At 35.6% G+C, this 23,415-nt stretch overlaps 1 protein-coding gene across 1 annotated transcript in view; it reads left to right on the top strand.

Annotated features, from left to right (window-relative positions):
- Window positions 1-23,415, top strand: part of CFAP54 (cilia and flagella associated 54) — a 115,649-nt gene that overhangs the window by 65,635 nt on the left and 26,599 nt on the right. The window contains exons 33-41 of the mRNA XM_009882640.1: window positions 4,159-4,365; window positions 5,946-6,012; window positions 8,191-8,373; window positions 10,509-10,595; window positions 11,634-11,756; window positions 15,623-15,676; window positions 17,083-17,299; window positions 17,650-17,744; window positions 19,170-19,339. Coding sequence (XP_009880942.1) covers window positions 4,159-4,365; window positions 5,946-6,012; window positions 8,191-8,373; window positions 10,509-10,595; window positions 11,634-11,756; window positions 15,623-15,676; window positions 17,083-17,299; window positions 17,650-17,744; window positions 19,170-19,339 — 1,203 coding nt within the window. The remainder of the gene's footprint in view (window positions 1-4,158; window positions 4,366-5,945; window positions 6,013-8,190; window positions 8,374-10,508; window positions 10,596-11,633; window positions 11,757-15,622; window positions 15,677-17,082; window positions 17,300-17,649; window positions 17,745-19,169; window positions 19,340-23,415) is intronic.

The following is a 23,415-nucleotide window of genomic DNA, read 5'->3' as shown; positions in this document are numbered from 1 at the left end:
AGCTCTGCTGTTCAGAACATAGTCCTCTGTCTATAAAAAGAGCAGTGTGGCAAACCACCACATACTGCTGTAATGTGAGCAACGTGGAAAAGTAATCATAGGTTTGAAAGACAATTTACAGAATAAAGACCAATGTTAGATAATAGTAATAAGGATTGTTCAAAAAAAACACCATCAGGTTAGAAATGTGGAGGGTATGGCTACATTTCGCAATGCAGTGCCATTCAGAGACACTAGAACTAGCTCTGAATTGGTTCTTTTGCTTCTGAAGTGATGTAGCTACATTAGCAAAATAAAATGTCTGTGCTGGATTAGCCCTTTACAGAAGTCTGGATGTTCGCTTCTCTGACAGGTTTGGACTGCTTCTGTTGTTTGCTTAGAGCTATTTTGTATATCCCTATGCAGCATTACATTGTGTTTTACAGACAGTGTGCCCTTTAGGCATACTTACACTGACAAGTTCTTTGCAAGCATGCATTTGTCCAGACAAAGAAAGGTGGAATGCATGCTGAACGTCAACAAGTTGCTCATGATTATGGCAAATACCAGTTTAATTCATTAACGTTTAAACATGTATATGTTACATCCAATATTTAGGTGAATTTTTCACCTCTAACTGACATGGATAGTAGTTATGGGTCATTGGTGTCTTTGGTAAATTAGTCCTTTTTTATTTTGTCATACGACTGTGTATTTAGATACTGAAGTACAAAACACTGATTTTTCTGAATCTTATTCAGTTATCATCAAACAAAACTTGTTTTTTAGATGAGTTGCAGAAACTACATAGGGCAGAAATTACAGCTGCCTGTCGCCCATTCTGCTAATGAACAGATTTTTGCTGGATGCTTTTGCTATCCTGAGATGAAAAATGATTATACAGGTCAGAGCACATTTCAGTATCGCGAGTTCTCTTTTCCCCCAAACCAAATATTTTTCTTCCTCCTTATCATAGGTCTTCCACTGCTCCTATAACCTGTTTCTTTTAATATAAACTCAGTTTTGTCTTCAAATTATTATTCTTGATAATTTGGATGGATAGTAATGTTGTCAAGACCTTTCCAAATATATTCAGACTGTATCTGAAAGCAGAGAAAAGCAGCTGTCATCCAGATGCCAGGTGACTTACAATATGTTGAGTGAGCTTGCTGGTCTTGGTCCAGTTTTTTGTGAGTATTGTTGGACATCCAGCAATATACCCAGAAGTTAATGTGAACTTGCACTGTTATTATTAGAATCAATAGAAAAACTGAAGTGAACTATAAGGTGACAAAACAGCTCTTTTACCCACAGTTGTTGTACTTTCCAGTCAGGATTAAAGTTTTATAGTCATTAATGACAGTTTGTAAAGCATAGTTCCTCATATCACAGCGATGTCAAGGCATTGCACACAAGGCTTTGTGTTGAATTCAGCTGAGAAAAGTCATTAAACAATAAATAATGTTGTATGTAAGAGTAGATAGTACTATACAGTCAGTGGAGAGAGCATGCCAACTCACAGGTTTGGTAAAGAGAAACTGTGGAATTATAGTAAATGGGATCAGCAGTTGTAGCAAAAGATGTTTCCAGACTTCAAACACCAGAATTCAGAGCAGAGGACTGAGGTGATACATGCCCAGGGCAAATATAATTCAGGGAATATAGATGTCATGTGACAACTAAAATTTAGCACTGAAAAAGATAAAAAGTGTTCCTGGTCCTTAATAATTTTGCTTTAATTCATAATCCAACAGGAAAAAAAGGTGACAATTACATTTATATATTTTAGTTTTGAAGTTGTGGAATTGTTCAAATATATGTTTTGTGGGGTGATTTACTAAAAATATATATTTATGTAATGTAAAATTGTTCTTCATAATTTAATTCCTTTTAGATTGCAGTCAAGCAAAAGCTCTAGTTTATGTACCTCTTGATGTGAATGATACACTGAAATGTTTTAGAGAAACTCTGCAAAAAACTAAATATCACTGCAGAGCACTGAGACACAGCAGAAAACTACTTTCATTATTTCTTGCACACACGCAAGGTGAGTTATTTATTTGTTTCTCATTTACTAAAGTGTATATGCAGTTTAAAAAGTATACAGTGAAAGGAATAGATTTTTTTTAAAAAATCAAATTTTAGTTATTATTGACAATTAGAAAAAACATAGGTTATAAAGTTATGAAGTTCTGTAAGCACGATCTCTAAGCCTGATTTCCTATGATTTGTGTCTCATGGATAGATGATAAATTTATTTTTTCATCCAGTTGTGTCACTTGTCTGTCTGCAGCAAAACTTCTGTCAGACAACTGATTGGCAGGTCTTCCTGAGTTTCTTTCTCTAACAGGGCACATATTTTCATTTGGTTGGATTGACAAATGAGTTATGTCCAATAAGTTTTATTAGGAGACACAAAGACAGAATCATAACATAGGAAACCAGATAAAAGTAGGGGACACAGGAATCATGTATTTATTTGAATAATATTTGAGAAATATTTGTGGTGCTGGAAATAGTACAATACTTCTCCAAACTGACCATATAAACCACTTTTCTGATCTAGAAAATGCGGAAAGAGGAGTCAGCTGTCATATCTCTTCAAATAGAAGGCTGGAATTTAGTGTGGGACCTGAACTGATATTTCTACCAACACCACGTGACATTTCTCAAGAAAAATTTAATTTCTCCAGTATGGTTGAGAGTAAACCAATACCACGGTCACAGCTTTCAGTCGTTATCTCTTCCTATGAACAAACAATTGGTAATTTTTAAAATAAATTTTTGTGTACAGCTAACATGTAATATCATTCTGCCTATCTGTGTTCGTATATGTTTATTCCAGTGTTATTTTCCTCTGTCAGTTATAACTGCCTGAAAGGTGGTTTCCAGAAATATATAACCTTCTTTCTGTTGATTCAGAAAATCTGCATTAGATCCTAAACAAGCCAGTAGTTGGTTCATAACCTCTACAGTTATCTCATTTTATGAAAAAGCATTACTTCAGTGGTGTTATACCGATTCATCCCAAATTAAAAATCTGCTGTAATGTTCAGCAGATTAATTTCAATTCCATGATAGGTTTTTTTTCTAGGAAACAGACCTTTCAGGGTCTGTGCATTTGAGTATGAGACCTAGGTGCTTGGCATCCATCTTACGTTCTAGCGTGGCTTTACTCATACAGGTCCGGCTTACCTGTTTTAGCTGTATGACATAATAGGTGAAGTGTAGCAGGTGAACAGATGCCATAAGTGGCTTTATTTGAAGTAAGGGATGTGGAAATGACAGGGGCAGTGTTACTGTCCTATATGCAGGCAGTGTTGTTTAGCAGGGCCCTGGTCAATGGCCTGCTTCCCAGTTTATATCTTGAAGAAATTTGATAAGTCTGAGAAAACAAAAATAAAAGCTTAGGTAAACAGGTGCACAAATATATCCTACTCTTGTTTTAAATTTAGTAAAAATAAGAAATTGTACATTTGATGGTAAAATATGCAAGCCCAATAAATCTGTACAAAAATATTCATGCATTGAATTACATGTGAATGCCTGTCTACTTCTCATGCAAAATTTTTTCAAGATTCAGTAACTGATTTAATGACGTGACAATATTTTTTCTAATTGATTAAAAAATAAATAACAGGAATCCTTGAAATAAACAACCAGAGAGACCTCAAGGTTCAGGCTCTACATGAACTTGGAAATCTTCACTTTTATGCTGGAAACAAAAGGTACATAGTTATTGGATTAAAAAAGAACATGATTTCTTTTTTTTTAATTGGCATTCATATACCCTTCAACTGTCCTGTACGTTCTTGTACTGTCCACAAGCCCATATAACTTCTTTCTTCTAACTCACTATTAGCTATATTTTGAGAGGCTTTTTTTCTATAAATTGTTTATTTTTCTTAGCTAGCTAATTGCAATTAAATAAATTAATTAAGGATGTCTGTGTGGTTTTAGGAAATAATATCTATTGCTTGACAATTAAATTTTATTCTAAGTCCCAATAAGTCTGTTGACCAGGTATGGTATCTTTTTGTGTTGTAGAAACTGTATTTCAGCTTTTGACCTAATCAGAATTAGTTATAACTCAGGGAATAAAGGTAAAATGAAGTGAGTCTTATCTTCCACTTTGGAAAATGTCAGCAATATGATGAGTATGTTTTTTATGTGTTACAGAGTTGCTTTTGAATATTGGTGTCAAGCCCTTGATGAAACACTCAACATTCCTGATGCTCTTAACCACTGGCAAGAGTTAGGTTTTCCAAAAAATGCTACAGACTGCTTTGCAGTTGAAAGATCGACTGATATTAGTCAGAAATTTCTTTCTCAGGCTGGTGTTTGGGGATGTTTACATGCAGCAGTCTTAGTGGCTAAGATAGCTCAGTAAGTATTTTATCTATATATGTATTTCTTTCATATGTTAAACAAATTGCTTATCCAGGATAGTAGGCAACTTGAAATTAAGTTAAAAACACTAATGAGTTGCTATAAGAAAAGACTCATCAAAAGCAGAGGAATTTTTCCTTTCAGGAAGAAAGTTGCTCTTTTGGAGAATGTTGTTTGTTCCCTTTTCTTGAGTGCTCATCTTTGATTGTAATTGCAGCTTTATATTTTATGGAGAGATCATTGAAATAAAACAAAATAATAAAAAGTCATAAGCACAAGGATTTTACAGTCATATTGATTTTCAATTGAAATATCACATCTCGCAAGTCATTGCATATATTAAATATTAATGTATCTTGAGGGTAGATTTACTGCCTAAAGCACTTATTTTCTGGTGAATTACAACTAAATGAAATTTGAATTACTGTATTAAAGTCTACCATCAATAAATATTTCTGTCCAGTACTGCTTGACTGCTGGTAAAACACTATGGATATAATTCTGAGCTGTTCGTCAATGTATTGTACAATATAAAACTGTACAAAATGTAAAATTTAGAAATACTTAAGCCAGCTCTAAATTACCTTAGAAGCATTATACCCATGAAAGGGCAGAGCTTCATCTGAGTAAACTGTCTTACCTGAGAAGCAGGGCATATTAATAGCAGTGTAAAATATCTGAAAACCAAGGTAGCTTTGAAAGTATTAGCATGGGTATTTCAGGATGAAATGGCAGTGTCACACTAGGAATTAGCAGCCAAGAGAAAAAGGAGTGAGTTGAAGTTAATTCTAAACCATAGATCTTCTATTTCTGAGCTGTGGTACAATCTCAGGTCCAATTAGGCACAACCCAGTCCCTAGGTGCTTTTACAGGTGCTTGTGACACCTATTTGCTGCACTGTATACTATCCCTTTGCTGCTGATATCCATTCCAAATCCTGGCAGGGATTTGGAGAGAATGATCCTCTTGGCTTCTCCCTCAGGCAGATCTTTTCTGTTCAGACCTGACTGGGCTTTTAAATATCTTTCTCTTGAGTTGCTCTTTCTAGAGCAATTTAATCTCAGGCTGTAAAATGCAGATTAGAGGATTCTAATATTGTATTAAAGAGTTCTAATATTGTAGATCAGAGGAGTACCCCGCTACCAGGATGGTTTAAAGCTCTGATGATGTACTTTGTGGGATTCATTTAATCTAGCTAGACGCCTACCATGTGAAAGTACTCATGTGCTAGTTAGCTTAGGCTTCCTTTATGGAAACACTTTAAGGTGTGAGTTGCTTGATCTGCTTTGTCTTTCTAGTTTTGTATGAGATGAATTTTGCACTTAGGTTGCCTGTTTCTCTCCTCTATCTTTAAAGTGAATCTAGATAACTCCCCATGTCTAGATGCGTCTTTTGTCAAATACTTCTTTCTTTGCATGGCATGGCTGAGCACCTATCTACACAACAGGCAGCTGTTTTCCAATATGGAAAACATCTAGATTGTGTTAGTATCATTATTATAATAGATTAAAAAAAAAGAGTTTGAATAAATATATTGATGGGCACATTCATATTTCTTATTATTTGTTGTACTTTAGGTATATAACAACATCAAATATGAGATTAAGAACTAAATACTGCTATTTTTCAGCTATACTTTTTAAGGTAAGAATACAATTTCACTTAGAATTCATGAAGTTGACAAATTGGTACTAAAATTCAAATCTCAATAACACTTAAAATATTTCTCTTTTCATTTTGATTGTAAAGGAAAACTGGAGATCAGAGGTAGTTGACAATTTATGCACATTAGATTAGATGTTTCTGTTCTCTGTTTTTTAACATTATTCCTGTATAATAGCCTAAAAATTACCACTTCAGTAAGAGGCTAGTGTCTCAGAGAAATAATGAAATACTGAAAAGTGAAGATGGCTAAAGTACAACAAAAATATAAAATATTTGGCAGTCAAATGTATTTTTCTTCTCTTGAAGTGTTCTGCTGAGGAATAGCTGGATGACATCAACAATAGCAGAGTGCTCTCTGTCAGATCTGTACACAGTCTTCACGGATTGTCATAAATTTTCAACCAGGAGAACATACTCTTTAGAAAAAGAAACTTTTGAACCTTTTTAACACTGAACAATATTGCTTTGTAATACTAAAATCTCAGCTGTATAAGAACTTTGCTCTAAAAAGAGAGGATACTCAAAATGATTCTGTTTCATTTACAAAGAAAATAAGATCATTAAAAATAAGTTTTCAAACTTTTAACAACCAACTATAAAGGAAAAAAGGGTTTCAGTTTACTTTTAAAAGGAATTTTTAAGATACCAGTAACAAAAGTGATACAGGAAAAAGAACTGCAAGTATTCTGCCAGTCATACTCCACTGGGATCAATGCTTACTCATCCCAATGCTGCATACGGAAGTTAGTTGGCATCTTCCAAAACAAACCAATGCCAGTTTCTAACATCTTGTGCCATGGTTGTGACCTGTGCTAGGCCATGTTTAAAACCTTTTTCAGTTCAGCAAAGGGAGAACAAGTTGAAGAAAAAAAGATAAAGAAGAATTTTGACTAACTTCTAGCACTGTACTTGCTGGTGGTACAAAGCTGAACAATTTTGATTCCTCCTTTTGACAGAAATAGTAGTAAGCATTTGTTCCAGTTGTATAATGGTAGAAATAATTGTGGCTTGACTGAAGTGGGTCTGATATTAATTGGGATAGGAGCAGCTTGCAGGGTGAGTGTCTTGAAAAATATAATCAATTACTGTCACTGTACCTTGCGAAGTTCAAGCCCATAATTTGTTCCTCAATTTGGAAAGCTTTGATAACCTTATTTAAATTCCACCTCTGGTACAGGCTTTAGGCTTGTTAATATCTCAGATCTGAGTATGTAAATGTGTATTTCTCTAGCATATCATTGCTAATTACAAGAAGATAAACACAATCGGGAAGAAATATCCAACATCAGAGACAATGTTAGCACTCCTCCCTTTTTAAAGGAGGAACATGTAAGTTACTTCCTTCCTTAAAGTTCGTATCAGTTTTACATTATATGATTTAAGCTGCACTGGCTGACCTAGTTAAAGGCAGAACTAGGGTGGAACTAGCTTTTAACTGGCCTTAAAGTCAGCAGCTCTCCCAGAAACAATGACTGAGATGATGGTGGGACAAGGAGTTAGAGGTAAGTAAAATCAAACTGACTTTCTTAGCTTGTGGGGAAAATAAAAAGATTTTTCTTCTGATGGAAGACATTTTCCATGAAACATCCTTGGACTGGTACAGAAATGTTTGAACACATCCCCAGAATCATCTCAAAATACTATGCATTTTCCTTGATTATGGAGATCTTTGAATAAATTATTGAGTTCTTTCTGTGTGCTGATCAGAGGCTTGTCCTAAGAATTATCTAAGAAGTCCTTTAGAGAACCTCTAGTGATTTATTAGTTTTTTTCCAGTGCTTCCAGAGATTTATTTGGGATGCTTTGTCTTGGAATCTGAGAGAAACGCCATTGGCTCTTTAGGAAGATTTTTCATTTCCTGGGGAGTACTTGCTAAAGAATCTTTCATTATTATTTTTCTACACCTATATTAGGTTTTCTCTTTTGCTTGTTCTATGAAATACTGTCCTTAGACTATTTATAGCTTGTTTTTTTTCTCCATCAAGTTCACACATAAAGCATTTTTTCTAAAAAGATTTTTCATGGTTTTGTCTGGAAACAACTGGATACTTAAGTTCATTTATGAAGTAATTTATGAGTGTCAAGGGTTGGAGTTTTGTAGTGTTTCACTAATAGCTATACATCTTTTCACAAGTAGTTCATTATTATTACTTTCAGGCCCTGTTTAGAGCTTCTCTTCCACATCCAATGTCTGATTGTGACTTTGCACAATATGAAACAAATATGCTTATTCCTGGTATCGACTTGTTCTCTGATCGCTACAGAGCTGATATCTCCACTGTAGTTGCAAGTCTGAATTTCCTTATGTTTGAACTACATTGTGCAAAGCAAAATTTAATAGTAAGTATTGTATTTATACTCTGGAAATGAATTTTAAGACACGAAGTCTTATTTTTCTGTGTGGGTGTACTTACGAGATAGGTCAGAAGCTCTTGCAAAATACCTGTATGGCTAGTTTCTGTGCCACTGAGATAGAGGCAAGGTATAGCTTGCTGCCTGCAATTTTTAGAATATACTGGGTACTTGTTTTTTTGGAAAGATGACAATACATGGTCCACTTAGCTCAGGCATTTTAGAGAATTACCTTAAATGCAGTATGTCCAGAATGCTTTCAATAATTTTACTTTCACGTGCAGTAAATAATAGTCTTTTCTGCTTTTCTCCTTCTCACATTCTCTTATTCGTCTGTATGGAATGGTTTTACAGCTTCCCTGTTATATTAATCATGTGTTTGTTTCCTCCATTTAATTACTGGCCAGTTCCACTTTAACCCAACTTCTTTCAAAAGTGCAGTGCTGTACATTGGAATAAATAGATTTAATTGCTTGCAAGTACAGAAAAAGCTGCAATTCTACCTCTGTTCCTGTTTGGTCCTGTATGCTCTAATAGATTTTCATGTCAGGTGATTGTTTTATACCTCTGTAAATCAACTCTCAGCATGACAGAAAACTCCCCAGCAGAAAAAATAGATAGTTTTCTCCTGCTTTAATGAGTTGATTCCACTTATAGAAAGGTCCTGCAAGTGGAAGAGCCAGTGCAAAGGAGGGGAAAAGATTGCGTGGCTGGTGGCAGGGGAGTAAGAAAAGGTTAGGGAGTGGAGATGGAAGAGGAGTTAGAGAGGAGGAGGCAGCAAGATGTTACCCCTTTTTTATCAGAAAGCGATGTGTTGGATTGATTTCTTCTGAAACTTCAGACTAAGTGTCTGTCTTACCTCCTGTTGTTGCTTCTTCCCATCCTGCTTTACTGGAGTTCAGTTTGTTATTAAGCTTTGTCTAACTGCCCTCGCTATGGGAGATCAAGTGAGACCAAGGAGCAGACAGTTACCTGGAGGCAGGGAAACTTAATTCGACTGTTTGCTTCACATGGCCATGCACATTTTTGATTCTTTCTGCACTTTACTAGCAGAATATAGATCCAGGTCATAGATCATGGTGAAAGCAATTGCAGTTTCAGCAGGGTGAGAGCTTCATTTCCACTGAATGCTTAATGTGTTCGAATGTTTTTTTTGGATGGTGAGCACCAAGTTGATTTGACACTTAAATCAAAATACATCAAGATTCAAGTTTTATTAAAAATAAGTCTTCAAAGACTAATTTTGTTGAACTACTTCCAATATCAGTTGGAAACTGTATGGGTACAATTAAAACATTTGCCTCAGGCATTTGTAATCCAAATTCAGAAGTATTAAGCTACTTTATGAAAAACTAAAAGTGCATTTGACAAGAAAGTAACAATGCTGTTAGCATTTTCTAAGCCTGGGGACATTTTAAAGTGAAGAAAAATGTAAAAGCTGAACAGTAATTAAATTTTGGAAATTCTTTCATTTTCAATAAACAAATACATCTGTTAGGAAAGAATCTGCTTTTTCTGAAAGATTATATAATAACAAACACAGTGTTTGTATACTTTACTAGAACTCAGTTTTAAAATGTTTTTTGTTAGTTGCCCCTATAAAAACTTTCAATTTGAAATGAATGCAAATAAATGTGTCAATAAGTCTCATCACCATCTAGTTTATTTTACAATTAGTATCATTTCACTAAGGAAATTCCAGGCCTTCATTCTATTTATTTTATAAAGCTCACAGAATTCTATTATTCTGTTACTTAAAGTGAAAAAATTATGGCATCAAAATGCAGACAGTTTTAGAAATCCCGTATATCACCATCTTTCCAGTAGGCTTACTCACTAATGGTGTAGTAAAAACCCCACCTTGAACACAGAGATTAATTTGGGAAAACTTCACTTTCTACATTGTGAATCACATATAAGATAGTAGAAGGTGTTAGCTTTAGCCAGCTGAAGTACTTTTTAATACATTCATCCTTCACAGAGCTTAAGACAAGTAGTGGTGGTACGGCACAGTGAAAGCAGTACTGTTATATTATCTATATGTTTCTGATATATAATTGCAATATTTCTATAATTGTACCTTTAAGACATTTATAACTAGATAATCTAATACTTTCCTACAGATTTTACCATTGTTCACATTATACCAATACATTGTTTCTGAGATTTGTAAGGACCCAGCTAAGTGCATTGAAGGAAGAATCTTCAAGGTAATCAAAGAAACTTTATTTTTATCACAGCATATTGTATTTCAAATAAAATTTTAATTTCTTTGTTAGGTGTAGTTGATTCAATATGTCTTCATGTATCACTACTATGAAAAGTAATGCTTTAAAGTTCAGCTATTTCTTAGTGTTCCTTAGCACAACAGGTTATAGAATAGGACAACTTTCTAAATGCAATTATTATTTATATTCTCAATTTTTGTAGCATGTAGACTTATTTATACCGTTTTACTATTAATGTCCTATAGAGGCTGTTAATTACTTCCATCATTTCTTTCTACTCTTCATTTAACAAGTATTCTCCTTAAAGATATGCTCTTAAGATTTTTCCCCTTAGATCCAAATTTTTTACTTGGTATATTTTATCTTGTTCCACCATTCTATTAAATGTTTTCCTAAGTGCAAAACATAAATGTTTTTTTGTTGACAATGTTCATTTATTGATTTGCTCTCAGTAGCGTGGTGAAACCAGTTTGTCAGACTTCTGGGAACAGACTTTTGTAATTTCACTAATGTTCTCTTGCTGGTTTAGTTTTGGAATATTTTTTTTAAATCCTTTGGTGGTTGTTGGTTGTTTTTTTTAAAGGAATCAAACTTGTAGTAAGAGTTGAAATATTGGGTTTAGATATTTTCGGGAAATGCAGATATGGGTTAGGGAGAGTAGCTCAGTACGACGAGACTAAGATGAGTAAAATCTGTGTCAGATTTGTCTGACATTCAAAGCTCTAGCCAGATGAATTAAGTTCTTTTCAGAAGCAAGTTTTTGAAGAATACATTTTTGTTTTGTGGTTTTGTGTTGGGTTTTTTTTTCATTTTTGGTTTTAAATGGGAAAGACCCATCTTTGAGGTGTCACTTATTTAGTAAAAAATCTAAAATATTTCTTTCCATTGAAGAACATTCTCCATCAATGTACTATTCCAGTAGCCAAATCTACTTGAAAATTACATTTGAATACATTTTATTTTGAGCAAAAAGAATAACTGAAGATTATTTAAATCAAAGTCTCTGTTATATTTTCACAGATTAAAGTACTTACAGATATAGGATTTTTTATGGAGGCCTTTCATGAACTGTCTTTGCTTAATTGCGGAGAGAGAATTCCATGGAAAATACCTGCAGGATACAGAAAAATTGAACAAATGAAGGTGAACACCAGTAAAGTATAATATCAAACTGTAACACTCAGTGTTCTTCATGGAACTGCATGTACTCCATGTCTGCAAGTTATTACATATTCATCAAAAAATCCTACATTTCTTTCAATAGGCAGGTCAGATAGTAGACATTGAATGACGTTCATTTCTCTCACTGAACAGCAGGAACAAAAATAAAATTTTAAACATCCGTGCTGTTTTATACAGTGAGTAATGCAGATAATACTATTAAAAAAATAATGTGTGATTTCATATGTAGACATAAATAATATGGATAGAGTTCTTGCCTCATTGATGGCAAAATTCTCACTGCCCCAGCCAGGAGTGGGCAGCTGGAGACCGGCCCTGCGCTGAAATGGGGTTCTGGGACCTGGCCACAGTGCAGGGAGGCCTGGGACATGCTGGGCAGTAAGAGCTAGTGGTGCCCTCAGAGCCTTGACAGTCACATCACCCCAGGTCAATCTCTTTGATTCTCTCCATATCTAAAGACAAGTAGTGATCTTACCTTGATCCCTAATGTGCTACAAGGTTACGACGCTGTTAACAACTGACCTGGGCTGCTTTGTCTTACCTGTGAGCATACCTGTGCAGGCAGATACAGTCCAGAGCTATCAGGCAAGCCTCCCCTAAAACAATTACATAGCCTTTCCTTGTTTTCCAAGCACATAAAAAATAATCTAATAAGTTATTGCTGGACAGCTGTAATCAAGGTCTCCCTTATCTGAGTGGTGCTTTTGGGTAGGTGTCACCCCATGACAAAGTATGTGTGCCAGCATGAGGGAGCTGGACTGAACACGTGATAGAAGACTAGTGGGACAGGTAGGGACACCCCTTTTGACAGCAGCTTTTAACTTGGGTTTAACTTGATTGTACAGCGACGTTCTATACATGCAATAAGTTGATATTTCTAATCTGGTGATAATTACAGGGTGGTGCTGAAAGAGGAATTCCTAACCCACCTCCATGACTGTACATTTGCTTCTCTTACCCTGTGTTGTAGACAGTGAAGCTGGCATTGCAGAACAAAATTAGTTTAATGAGCTGATTTGAAGGGAAATTTCCCCCCTCCCACCTCCCCAAACCCTGAAAGGGAGTTTCCAGCCGACCCATGGGCTGACTGTCCTTACCCTGCAGCCTCACAATGGCTATAACCAGCACAGAGCTGCAGTATCTCTTTTGGCAATAGCCAACAAATCAATGCCTAAGCTAAATAATAAGGGAATAATTACGATTACATTTATGATAGGATGTCAAATGCTTACATTTAAAAAAAACAGAAATATGGACAAGCACTTCTAGAATAACCTGCAGTGGTACTACGTTTTAAATGAAACATGAACTTAAATAGTAAAATTAAAATATTTATAAGAAAAGATAACCTTTTTAATTCCCCAATGACACTTTCATACTAACTGCATGGGAAGATAAGAAACTGAAATCTAGTGGTTTTTCTCAGAGCACAAGCTATATTACATTCTCACTAGATTGAGCCATAAAGAGTTATCAGCATGCTCACTGGAGTTGATTCTGCAAAGCTTCCCTGTTCATGGCTACAGTAAGGAATGCATTTACTCCTTACTGATGCTAGTCAGGTCAAAATGCATCTTTAAGTCCTTTGCTTAATTTGTGTATTGTCTGAAGAGCTTACAGAGTTAGGATGAGGTCTGGTTGATTTGTCACTTGTCTTTTTCTAACTGGGTTCACAGGTGAGTGTTCAGGTGAACAGCAGAGGAGGTTCAGCGTTAGGTCTCTGGTTAGGGTGTGATGCATGTAGAAGCCAAGTGCTTGCTGGACTTTTGCTCAGAATAAGAAAGACCCGTGTTCCAGGGAATGACAGAGATGACAGAGGGCTACATCTGGAGTATAGAATTAATAACAGAGTAATAAAAAACATGTAGAACCTAAGTGACAGTTGTGTGTAGTGCTCTCAGTTATGAAGAAGGCTGGAACTGATCTTTACCTCTGCCTTTTCCTTCACAGAATTCACAGAATTCACAGAATTGTTAGGGTTGGAAGGGACCTCTGGAGATCATCTAGTCCAACCCTCCTGCCAGAGCAGGGTCACCTACAGCACGTTACACAGGACAGCGTCCAGGCGGGTTTTGAATGTCTCCAGAGTGGGAGACTCCACCACCTCTCTGGGCAGCCTGTTCCAGTGCTCCACTACCCTCAAAGTAAAGAAGTTCCTTCTCATGTTAAGATGGAACTTCCTATGTTCAAGTTTATGCCCATTACCCCTCGTCCTATCACTGGGTGCCACTGAAAAAAGACTACTCCCATCCCCCTGGCATCCTCCCATTAAGTATTTGTATGTATTAATAAGATCCCCCCTCAATCTTCTTTTCTCTAGACTAAAGAGACCCAAGTCCCTCAGCCTTTCCTCATAAGAAAGGTGCTCCAGTCCCCTAATCATCTTTGTTGCCCTTTGCTGGACCCTCTCCAGCAGTTCCCTGTCTTTCTTGAACTGGGGAGCCCAGAACTGGACACAGTACTCCAGATGCGGTCTCACCAGGGCAGAGTAGAGGGGGAGGATGACCTCCCTCGACCTGCTGGCCACACTCTTCTTGATGCACCCCAGGATGCCATTCGCCTTCTTGGCCGCCAGGGCACATTGCTGGCTCATGGTCATCCTGTTGTCCACCAGGACTCCCAGGTCCCTCTCCACAGAGCTGCTCTCCAGGAGGTCAGCCCCCAACCTGTACTGGTGCATGGGGTTATTCCTCCCCAGGTGCAGTACCCTACACTTACCCTTGTTGAACTTCATAAGGTTTCTTTCTGCCCAACTCTCCAGCCTGGCGAGGTCACGCTGTAAGGCAGCACAGCCTTCTGGCGTGTCAGCCACTCCTCCCAGTTTTGTGTCATCAGCAAACTTGCTGATGGTACACTCTATCCCTTCATCCAGATCATTGATGAATATGTTGAACAAAACTGGGCCCAGTACTGACCCCTGAGGGACACCACTTGTTACTAACCTCCAACTAGACTCTGCGCCACTAACCACAACCCTCTGAGCTCTATCTGTGAGCCAGTTCTCAATCCACCTCACCGTCCATTCATCTAAGCCACACTTCCTAAGCTTTCCTGTGAGGATGATGTGGGAGACAGTGTCGAAAGCCTTGCCAAAGTCAAGGTAGACAACATCCACTGCCCTCCCCTCATCCACCCATCTAGTTACTTTGTCATAGAAGGCTATCAGATTAGTCAGACATGACTTCCCCTTGGTGAATCCATGTTGACTACTTCTGATAATCTTCTTTTCATCCAGGTGCTTCCACTCAGCAGACTGATTAGTCTCCTGGTGAAAAGGTTTTTGAGCAAGGACTAGAACTAGGGTTAGGATTCAGAAAATTGAAACACCTATAAGCGAATAAATAGTTGGTTTTAGAGCCGTTAAGGAGGCTAAGGTCTGAAGTTCGTCTTGACCTGTAGCTCTTATTTTTGTCCTATTCATAGATCTGTGCTCTGGTGAATGGCAGAGGTGGCATGTGCTAAGTCTGGAATTAGTTTGGGATTCAGAAATGTAAAGAACATAAAGGTAATTGATGGTTGGTCTTTATAGAGCTCCTAGGATTTGGATTAGGATTTTGTTGGTTTATGCCTTTTTCTCCCTTTGCTTCAAGTTGAAGAATCCTGGTGAATGGCATAGGAGGTGTAGGGATAGTTCTGGGTCTTGGGTTACAGTTCAGAAATGTAAAACCCACAGAAGCGAAGTAATTGTTGATATTTTCAGAGCCCACAAAGTATAGTTGGAAACACTATATTTGTTCACTGCTCTGCTAGCTCACTTATTTTATATTCATATTGTAACACATTACTTATTTTTGGTTTGTTTTTTGTTTTTTTTTTCCATTTGACAGGATTTACAGAAATTTGACTCCTCGAAATCTCTCCTGACTGTTACAAATTTACAGGTAAAAAGAATCTGAAAGAGCTAAAAATTTTATGCTAGGCATAAATATTTATTTCTCTGGCATCAGTTAGAGATTACTTGGTTCAGGAAATATACTTATTATTAGTACAAACCATTAAATATAATCATATGCTCCTCAACAGTTTACCATTTTCTAAATTTTAAATTTTATGGCTGATCTCTCAAGGGAGAGGCAAGTACCATTATCAACATTTTTCAGATGGGAGACCTAATACATACAAATCTGTGACTTGTCTGTGCAAAGTATACCAGTGGAATTATTCAGGTTTTGTTATGATATGTAGGGTCTGGTATTTATCCTACTAAAATACCAAGAACATCAGTGATCTAGCCTTATAATTTCTGTCAATCAGAGCTGTCTTCATAGATTTGTCCTAATTCAGATTAGGGTTGAAGTCCATTTCGGGGGGGAGGGGGGAGGTGAATCTCTAAACTAGTTAATCAACAGTCATTTCTCATTTTAATTAAAATCACATGTTCATCAATGAATTCTTTTTTGGTTTTCAGTTTTAATAATTTTCTTTCACTTGCGTTGTCACAGATCCATTGAGCCAGTAGGGGTCAATGTTAGCAGAATGTGGAGAAGAAGTTATACCATAACAACAAACTGATAAAGTAGAAAAAACGCGCTTCTTCCTCCACTTTTCTATCTTTTGTTTACAGTAAGCTTGTGTGTCTCCTACAACAGTCGATATTAGAATACAGAAATGAGATGTCTATCTTGACAGCTTTTGATCTCACCAGTTTCAGATTTATTTTGAAATTCTGCTTTACCTTGAGCTTTTGATTTGAACACTTCACAGTCTATATGGGGCTCTTATTGGTCTCCTTATGATTTTGCAAAGCTGTGTAGACTTTCAACTTCTAAATTTATTAATCTAAAGTGAGAATATTAAACTCAAGATAAAACAAGGATGCTATAATGAATAACAAAAAGATTCTATGAAATACGCTAGAATGTTCTGATACAAGAATTTTTTTCCTTGCTTAATCTTTCTAGTTAGGGTGAACTGTAAGAACAGGCTTTCCTTTGAGTTGAGATTTCTGAACTAGAGATTTACCTACGTATTTTTTGTGACCACCGTAGCTCAAAGAATGTTATGGACAATGCAGAAAACTAAAATTCACACAGAGTAATAACTATAACTTCATAGATGCACCTTATACTGGAAAACTGATCGCTGAGACTGTAGCAAGTGCTACTAAGTGGTGAATTAATCTTGGAAAAGAAACCAGCAACTTATCCATAATGACCAAGAACACATTGCTAATATTATTCATGTTATTGTTATAAACGTTATTATTAATAGAAGCAGAATATGCCTGAAATAATAAAAATGTAAAATATGTCATTTTAAGTAGTCCCAATTGTTAACTTTCTTGTAGGTACTGGAAGACATATTTAATGGGAGTCTGTCTTTAACAATGGTGCCACTGTGCAACGAACAAATTATGAACAAATTAACCTTAGCCAAAATGCATTTCATCATTTGCCTTTCTGCCACAATAAATAATATACCTGAAAAAGTGGAAAAACACATCTATTCTGTTGATAACAACAGCTTGAAGGAGCCAAGCAGAATTACAGCGTCAAATGTAAAAGGTAATTATTAGGGTAGTGTAAAAGTGCATTTATACTGCAACTTGTTTCAGGCATAGATTTTCCACTTTTAACTGCATATGCATTAACGTGTCATATTATAAACAATATTCATATTAAATGTTGCTGGAAAAAATCAGTCATTATTCAAATAATAAGCATTAAGGTTTTTCAAGTTTTTTTTACCTAATATTGCTGGTATTATTAGATCTATATTCCATTCTTCCTCACTTATTTTGATTTTGAAAGTCTCATTTATAAATAGAGAAAAAAGGGGCATATTCTTCAAATTGCCAAGAATGCTTTGGTTCTGCATATGTTATCTGAAGTTTCATCTGAAATATGTTTGACAGGTGATGCTGATAAGAATTCAAGACAACAGGAACAAAGAGGCAAAATGGTGCAGCTCGTTGACTGTAAAGATGAATTAAATATGGCCATGCTGAAGGTAATTTTGATTTTTAGGAAAAAAAGGCTTAATAAACTGCAGATTGTTCAAAAAACATTGCTAATGCTTTCAATGAAATAGAAATTATGATGGGAGGGTGGCATGAATAAGGGGACTAGAAATTTCTGTTCCTAGTTTGATTGTAATCTTACTAGGCATACATGAAGTCTTGATGGTTTGGTGCAGTTTTTCAAATGGTCTAGTTTATGCTATATAAACATCCATGGGAAATATTGTCAGGAAATATTGTCACGATCAGATCTCAGTATGACTGTTACAGCAACAAGGATAAAGACTGAACGGGGTTTCAAGGATAAAATAATCTCCTTTTAGAGGGTGGCACATGTAGAACATGTCAGAGACTCTTTGATGGGGCAGTATGCTCTACAAATATATGGAATACCGTTCTCTACTGTATGTGAAATGTCTCAAATTTTTCCCATTCCTCTTTCTGATACTTTATTTTGGAGAAAATATACCACAGCGTATCAGATTCTTTGTTCGAAGGGCTTTTGTTTGTTTGGTTGGTTGGTTTTGGGTTTAGTTTTTGTTTTGTTAAATTGCTTGGCAGTTTCACATCACAAAAGACCAAAACTGAGGGCTGACGTATTCTTCTTCCAGAGGGGTCCTCCACTTTGACCATTGTTACAAACAAAGTAATGTACAAAATACATCTGATGATTTTGTGTGGCAATTGCTATATGCCATACACTAGAAACTTGAAAGTTTTGGTGTAGCTTGAAAATAACTTGAAAAGAGCATCTTGAAAATAAATAAAATACAAATGTCAAAATAATTTGAATGGGGCTCATTTAAGAGACATATTTCTTACCCTTCTGATTTTTCTTTAACTATTCTGTTCTTTTGGATTTTTTTTTAAGTAGACCTCTGAATTAATTGAGGAAACTGGTCAAAAAAAGATACTGGATGATACAAACCTGTGAATTATTTTTGAATTCTGCTGAAAGCTCTGTGATTGAGATTATATTTAAAATTAACTTTCTTTTAGATTAGGTTTTCACAGCTTCTAACAGCTTTGTAATAGAAGAATGTAATACTTCTTGAAACATCTTTAATGTTGTATCTTAACATTGTATTTTTTAAAATTACTAAGCATACTAAAGTATAGTATAAAATTATCAAGTGTAGCTACAAGATAAAGACAAGAATGAGAAGTTATTGAGTAATACTGCTAAGCCATAAAATATGTAGTTTAAAATGTATAAAATGCAGTAATACAGGCACAGGCACATGTTGCTACTTTCAACACATTGAATCTGTAAACCTGAAAAAAGCAAAATTATCCCCCCCTGCTTTTTATATAAAAGGCATAATGTATTCAAGTTGATTTGTTTTAGGGTGCAGTGATTATAGGCTTTAACAGAATGAAATACTTTTGAAGAAATTTTTTATTTCTTTCATTAGGGGATTTTATTGACAGAAGCTGAAGAAAGTCTCAGCCATCTTGTACAGAACATACAGGACAAATATGATGGGGAGATATCTCGCTGTTCTGCTGAAGATTTAGAGGCTGTTATTGAGGCCAAACTTCAGCTTGCTGCTATTTCTCAGCAAAGGCACCAAGCAGCTTTCACGTAAGCAATATTATGAACAAACTTATGTTGCACAGCCTTGACTACAGAAGATTAAAAAAAAAAAATCCAGCAATTTTTAATTTGAATCCTTTATGTCTACATTAATATTAACCAGTCATAACAACCCCACTAGTATAGCTACAAATGTAAGTTACACTAGCATTTCATTTTTTATTATTGTTTTATTTTACTTTTAAAAAGCTTATCAGTTATTGGCCTATGATTTCTCTGGGAGGTGTTTCTGTGATCCAGTGTTATACAATCAAAGAAAAAGCTGCAATGTTCACTGTTTTTGTTAAAGTAAAAGTCTGGATATGTTAGGTCATGAGGTTTTTATAATTTGAAAGTGTACAGCGGAGTATTAATGTTATCTCTGAACTACCGAATTCTACTTTGTTCTAGAATGCCCTGGGTTACTGTCCTCAAAGAACATTTCCTCTTGATGTACTTATTGGTGTCAAGTTAAGATGTTAAAATTATGGGTTTTAAATTAATTTGATTAAAAAGCATCGATGTAACCTTTAACATATTAGAATAGATTTTAGCGGGCATTAATTATATTGTTAGTGATAGTGTATAAAATACTGTTGTATTTACATGATCTGCCAGATATTTCCTCCAAATTATAATTTCCGAATTCTGTGATTTTTTTTTTTTTTGAGTTTCTGATTTCTTTTGGACAACTTAATAAAATTACAGCTGTGCTGTTCTTTGACCTTATGGGGCATACAGATATATATTATCTCTTTGTAGAAGTTAAATTCTGAGCATGGTTTTGATCTTTCAGCTAGGAGGATTCTTCTGTTTAATATACCTGTAATTTTAAATTAATTTGTATACGAAGGATAATACTTAAACAATACATCATTTTTATTAGTGTCAAGCTCTTTTAATCTCATTTTTTTCTTAGGCTGAGAAATCTTTGAGGGTATAAATTGTTAACTAGAAATGCAGCATATAGAGGTGTAGCGCTGTCACTTGCCAGACTATATTGAGATTAAGTAGAGTGTAATCAGTATTTGTAACTTCTGTTAGGTCTGATCTGACTAAACGCACCAAAATTATTACAGTAAATCTTAAACTTTATAGTAAGCACCAAGCAAAAAGCAAAATTAATGTTTTTTAATTGTTGGAATACTGGTGAAGATTGCTGTGACAGTCTTACTGATGAAGTGGTAGGTGATTCAGCTGGCCAACACATAAACCAGTCTCAAGGCTTTCTTTTTTCCTTTTTACCCATTTAACAAAATAAAATGTTTTCTTCTATGTCAAAGGCAAACTATCTTCCTTCTCCCAGTTGTCTTATGTGAATAAGCAAACCTCCAAATCAGATAGCCTTTAAATAGCACAATTCCTTTTTAGCTGCTATGGTACAGCAATAAAAAAAATAAAATTAACAAGGACTGGAGCTTCACAGTGCTGTACAGACTACTGAACTGAAAACAGTAAGAGTACTGCAGCATGGTCATTCACCCGGGTTTTGCTTCCATTATTTTAAAAGCCAGAAGTTTCCTGAAAGTTCAGCTATTATGACTGTAATAATTTAGTAGTAATGTCATTAGTGTATATGGGAACTAAGAATTTGTAGGCTATCTGTGGACATTTCTCATAATGAAATATTAATCTATTTCAGTGCCTTTTCAATTAGATTAATTTACCATAAATTTGTCAAAGAGAAAAGAACAAATCACTGGACAGTGACCTCATTGTGCTTTTGAGTGCCATGTGGACATAAAATTGTCATATTAGTATCTAAGGACCAGTACTCGGACTTACGAAATATCCTGTGCATAAGCCCAGGTTGGCTTGATACCAGGGTCGGTAAAACCTGTATTAGTAGAGTTCTGACCCAAATTTCCTCACCCTGCTAAACTGTTTTCAGTATGCATGCGATCAATTAATAGGAATAGCCCTTTTTAGGGCTGCATTTTCAGTGCAGGACCCTTCTTTTAGACATGCTGTTATAGCCTAGATTGTAGTTTCTCTCTTGGCTTCTAACTTGTCTCATGTTGAAGAAACTTTTTTAGGGTATCAAGGGTTCCAATGGATGTCAAGCATCCTATGGATCATTTTTGGGGACTCTCAAATTTTTCATGGGTGTTTAATGGGCCTTATATATTGATAGTGATCAGATAGCAGAAAAAAAGCCCCACCCAAACAACAAACAAAGTAAGGGTTGGGGTTTTTTTAACCTATTTTACAATTTTATTGCACTGCCATCCACGGAAAGTGCTGATATATCTGCCTCAGATACAAATGAAACATTCCTTCAGACAGCTGAATGTTTCCTGCCTGCCAGCCTAGAAATCAAACTTTGCATGATATTACAGAAATTCATCATTTTTTTCCTTTGGCAAAATGACTTAGTGGTGAAATTGTTATAGTCAGCTGTACTTTCCTATTTTGATCATCTTGTCACTTTCTGATTCAGCTGATAAAAGGATGTGTATTTTGTCAAGGGAAATATATAGACACATCAGTCTTGTTGACAGCAGAAGAGGGTCACAAAAATTTCATCAAGGGAAGCTTCTCCATTACAGCCTCTGTCTTGCAAAAAAATTTATGCCTCAGAATAAGATTATGTATAGGACTAATCTGATTGATCTCAAGGAGAGTACTTACATGGTGTCCCCCCTAAGCATGTGAGGTTTCTAATTACCCAAATATGTGCTTGTCTGCTTATGTGAATACATTACTGCTTAAAACAATACGTATCTGAACCTTTGGGCTTATGGTCTCCATTTTACTCATGAAATTTATATGTAAACATGTAGGTAAAAACAGCCCCATTTTCAGAATTGCTAAATGTTGACAACAGCAGTTAACTGGAGGCAGTGATGCTCAGGAAGTTAGGTTAATATTCCTTAAAAGCCTGTATATACTCTTGGGTGCTGCACCTTCCAACTTTGAGAAATGTTAGCCATACATCTCAAACAATGTTTTGAAAAATGTCAGGTTTTGCTGTAATTTTAACTTTGATGCCTGGTTTCAGGGGAGAACTCTTCTTAATAAAAAGAAAGAAAAGCAGTTAGAATATTTCATTGCATTATCCTTACTGTCTCTTTTGCTTTTATAAGCAAATTCTGTTTCATATTTTCCATTGTTAGAGGGAAGGTTATCATCAAATTCTACTGTGATTTATTCTGGTTTCATTTTGTTGAATAAAACTGAGGTAAAGGCATGATGAAGGAGATTCATAAGGATTGAATTCTGAGAGCTGAAAGGCAAGATATTAACAGTTTTGGTTCTCATTGTTACTTTGGGGTCTATTTGTGCTGAATTGGTGTAATCCATCCAGTTCAGCTTCACAAAAACAGCAAGCAGGATAGAATCTGAAATGACAGGAAGACTTTAACTACCCTCTTATCTCTGGAGGTTATCCATTCTCTGGTTAGATACACGTTGGCAGAATAATGTGAGTAATTTCAGAATAGTGCTGCTCTTGTTCTGACTTCTTTGTGCATAAATCAAGAACTAGGCCTTTACAACAATTAATCTAGAACTTCTCAAAAGCAGTAAATTCACACAAAGCCTTAATCTCTCTTGCATTAAAAGCTCTTTACAGTGTTCTGGCAGTGTATAGAGGACTTAAGGTGTTCATAAATTGTTTTTTTTTCTTTTGCTTGATAGCAGCCAGTCTCTATGTAAAGAGAGTCTCTCTATGTAAAAAAGACAGAGTAGATGAGAATTTTGGTTATACTTTTTTAACAATCAACCTGCTGAAAAATCTTTAAGAGGTAAGCTAGGGATACCCTCAGGTACTTTTGCATCATTAGGAAAATATGTTTCATTGGGTAGAGAATGAGTAGAATTGTAAAAGAAAAACCCAACCCCAAAAATGTTTTAGTGAAGAGGTAGGAAAGTAGAGATTTACAGATGTAGGGGAAAATGTACAATTAGAAATGGAAGACTAATATCATAAGACACTGGTTTTGGCAGTTCTCAGAATATTTTAAGTAGCGTGTTCTTTGGGCAAATCCTGTTGTGAAAAAGATCATCTCATGATGGTTTTGCAAGTGTCTTCATATCATGAAAATAATAGTATTCACAAAGTCTGCTGTTATAGGTAAACATTT

Source organism: Charadrius vociferus, unplaced genomic scaffold (assembly GCF_000708025.1).
Source record: "Charadrius vociferus isolate BGI_N301 unplaced genomic scaffold, ASM70802v2 scaffold72, whole genome shotgun sequence".
In the NCBI taxonomy this organism is placed as follows: Eukaryota; Metazoa; Chordata; class Aves; order Charadriiformes; family Charadriidae; genus Charadrius; species Charadrius vociferus.
Note: the sequence above shows the minus strand (reverse complement) of the source record. Positions and strands in the feature narration are given on the sequence as shown.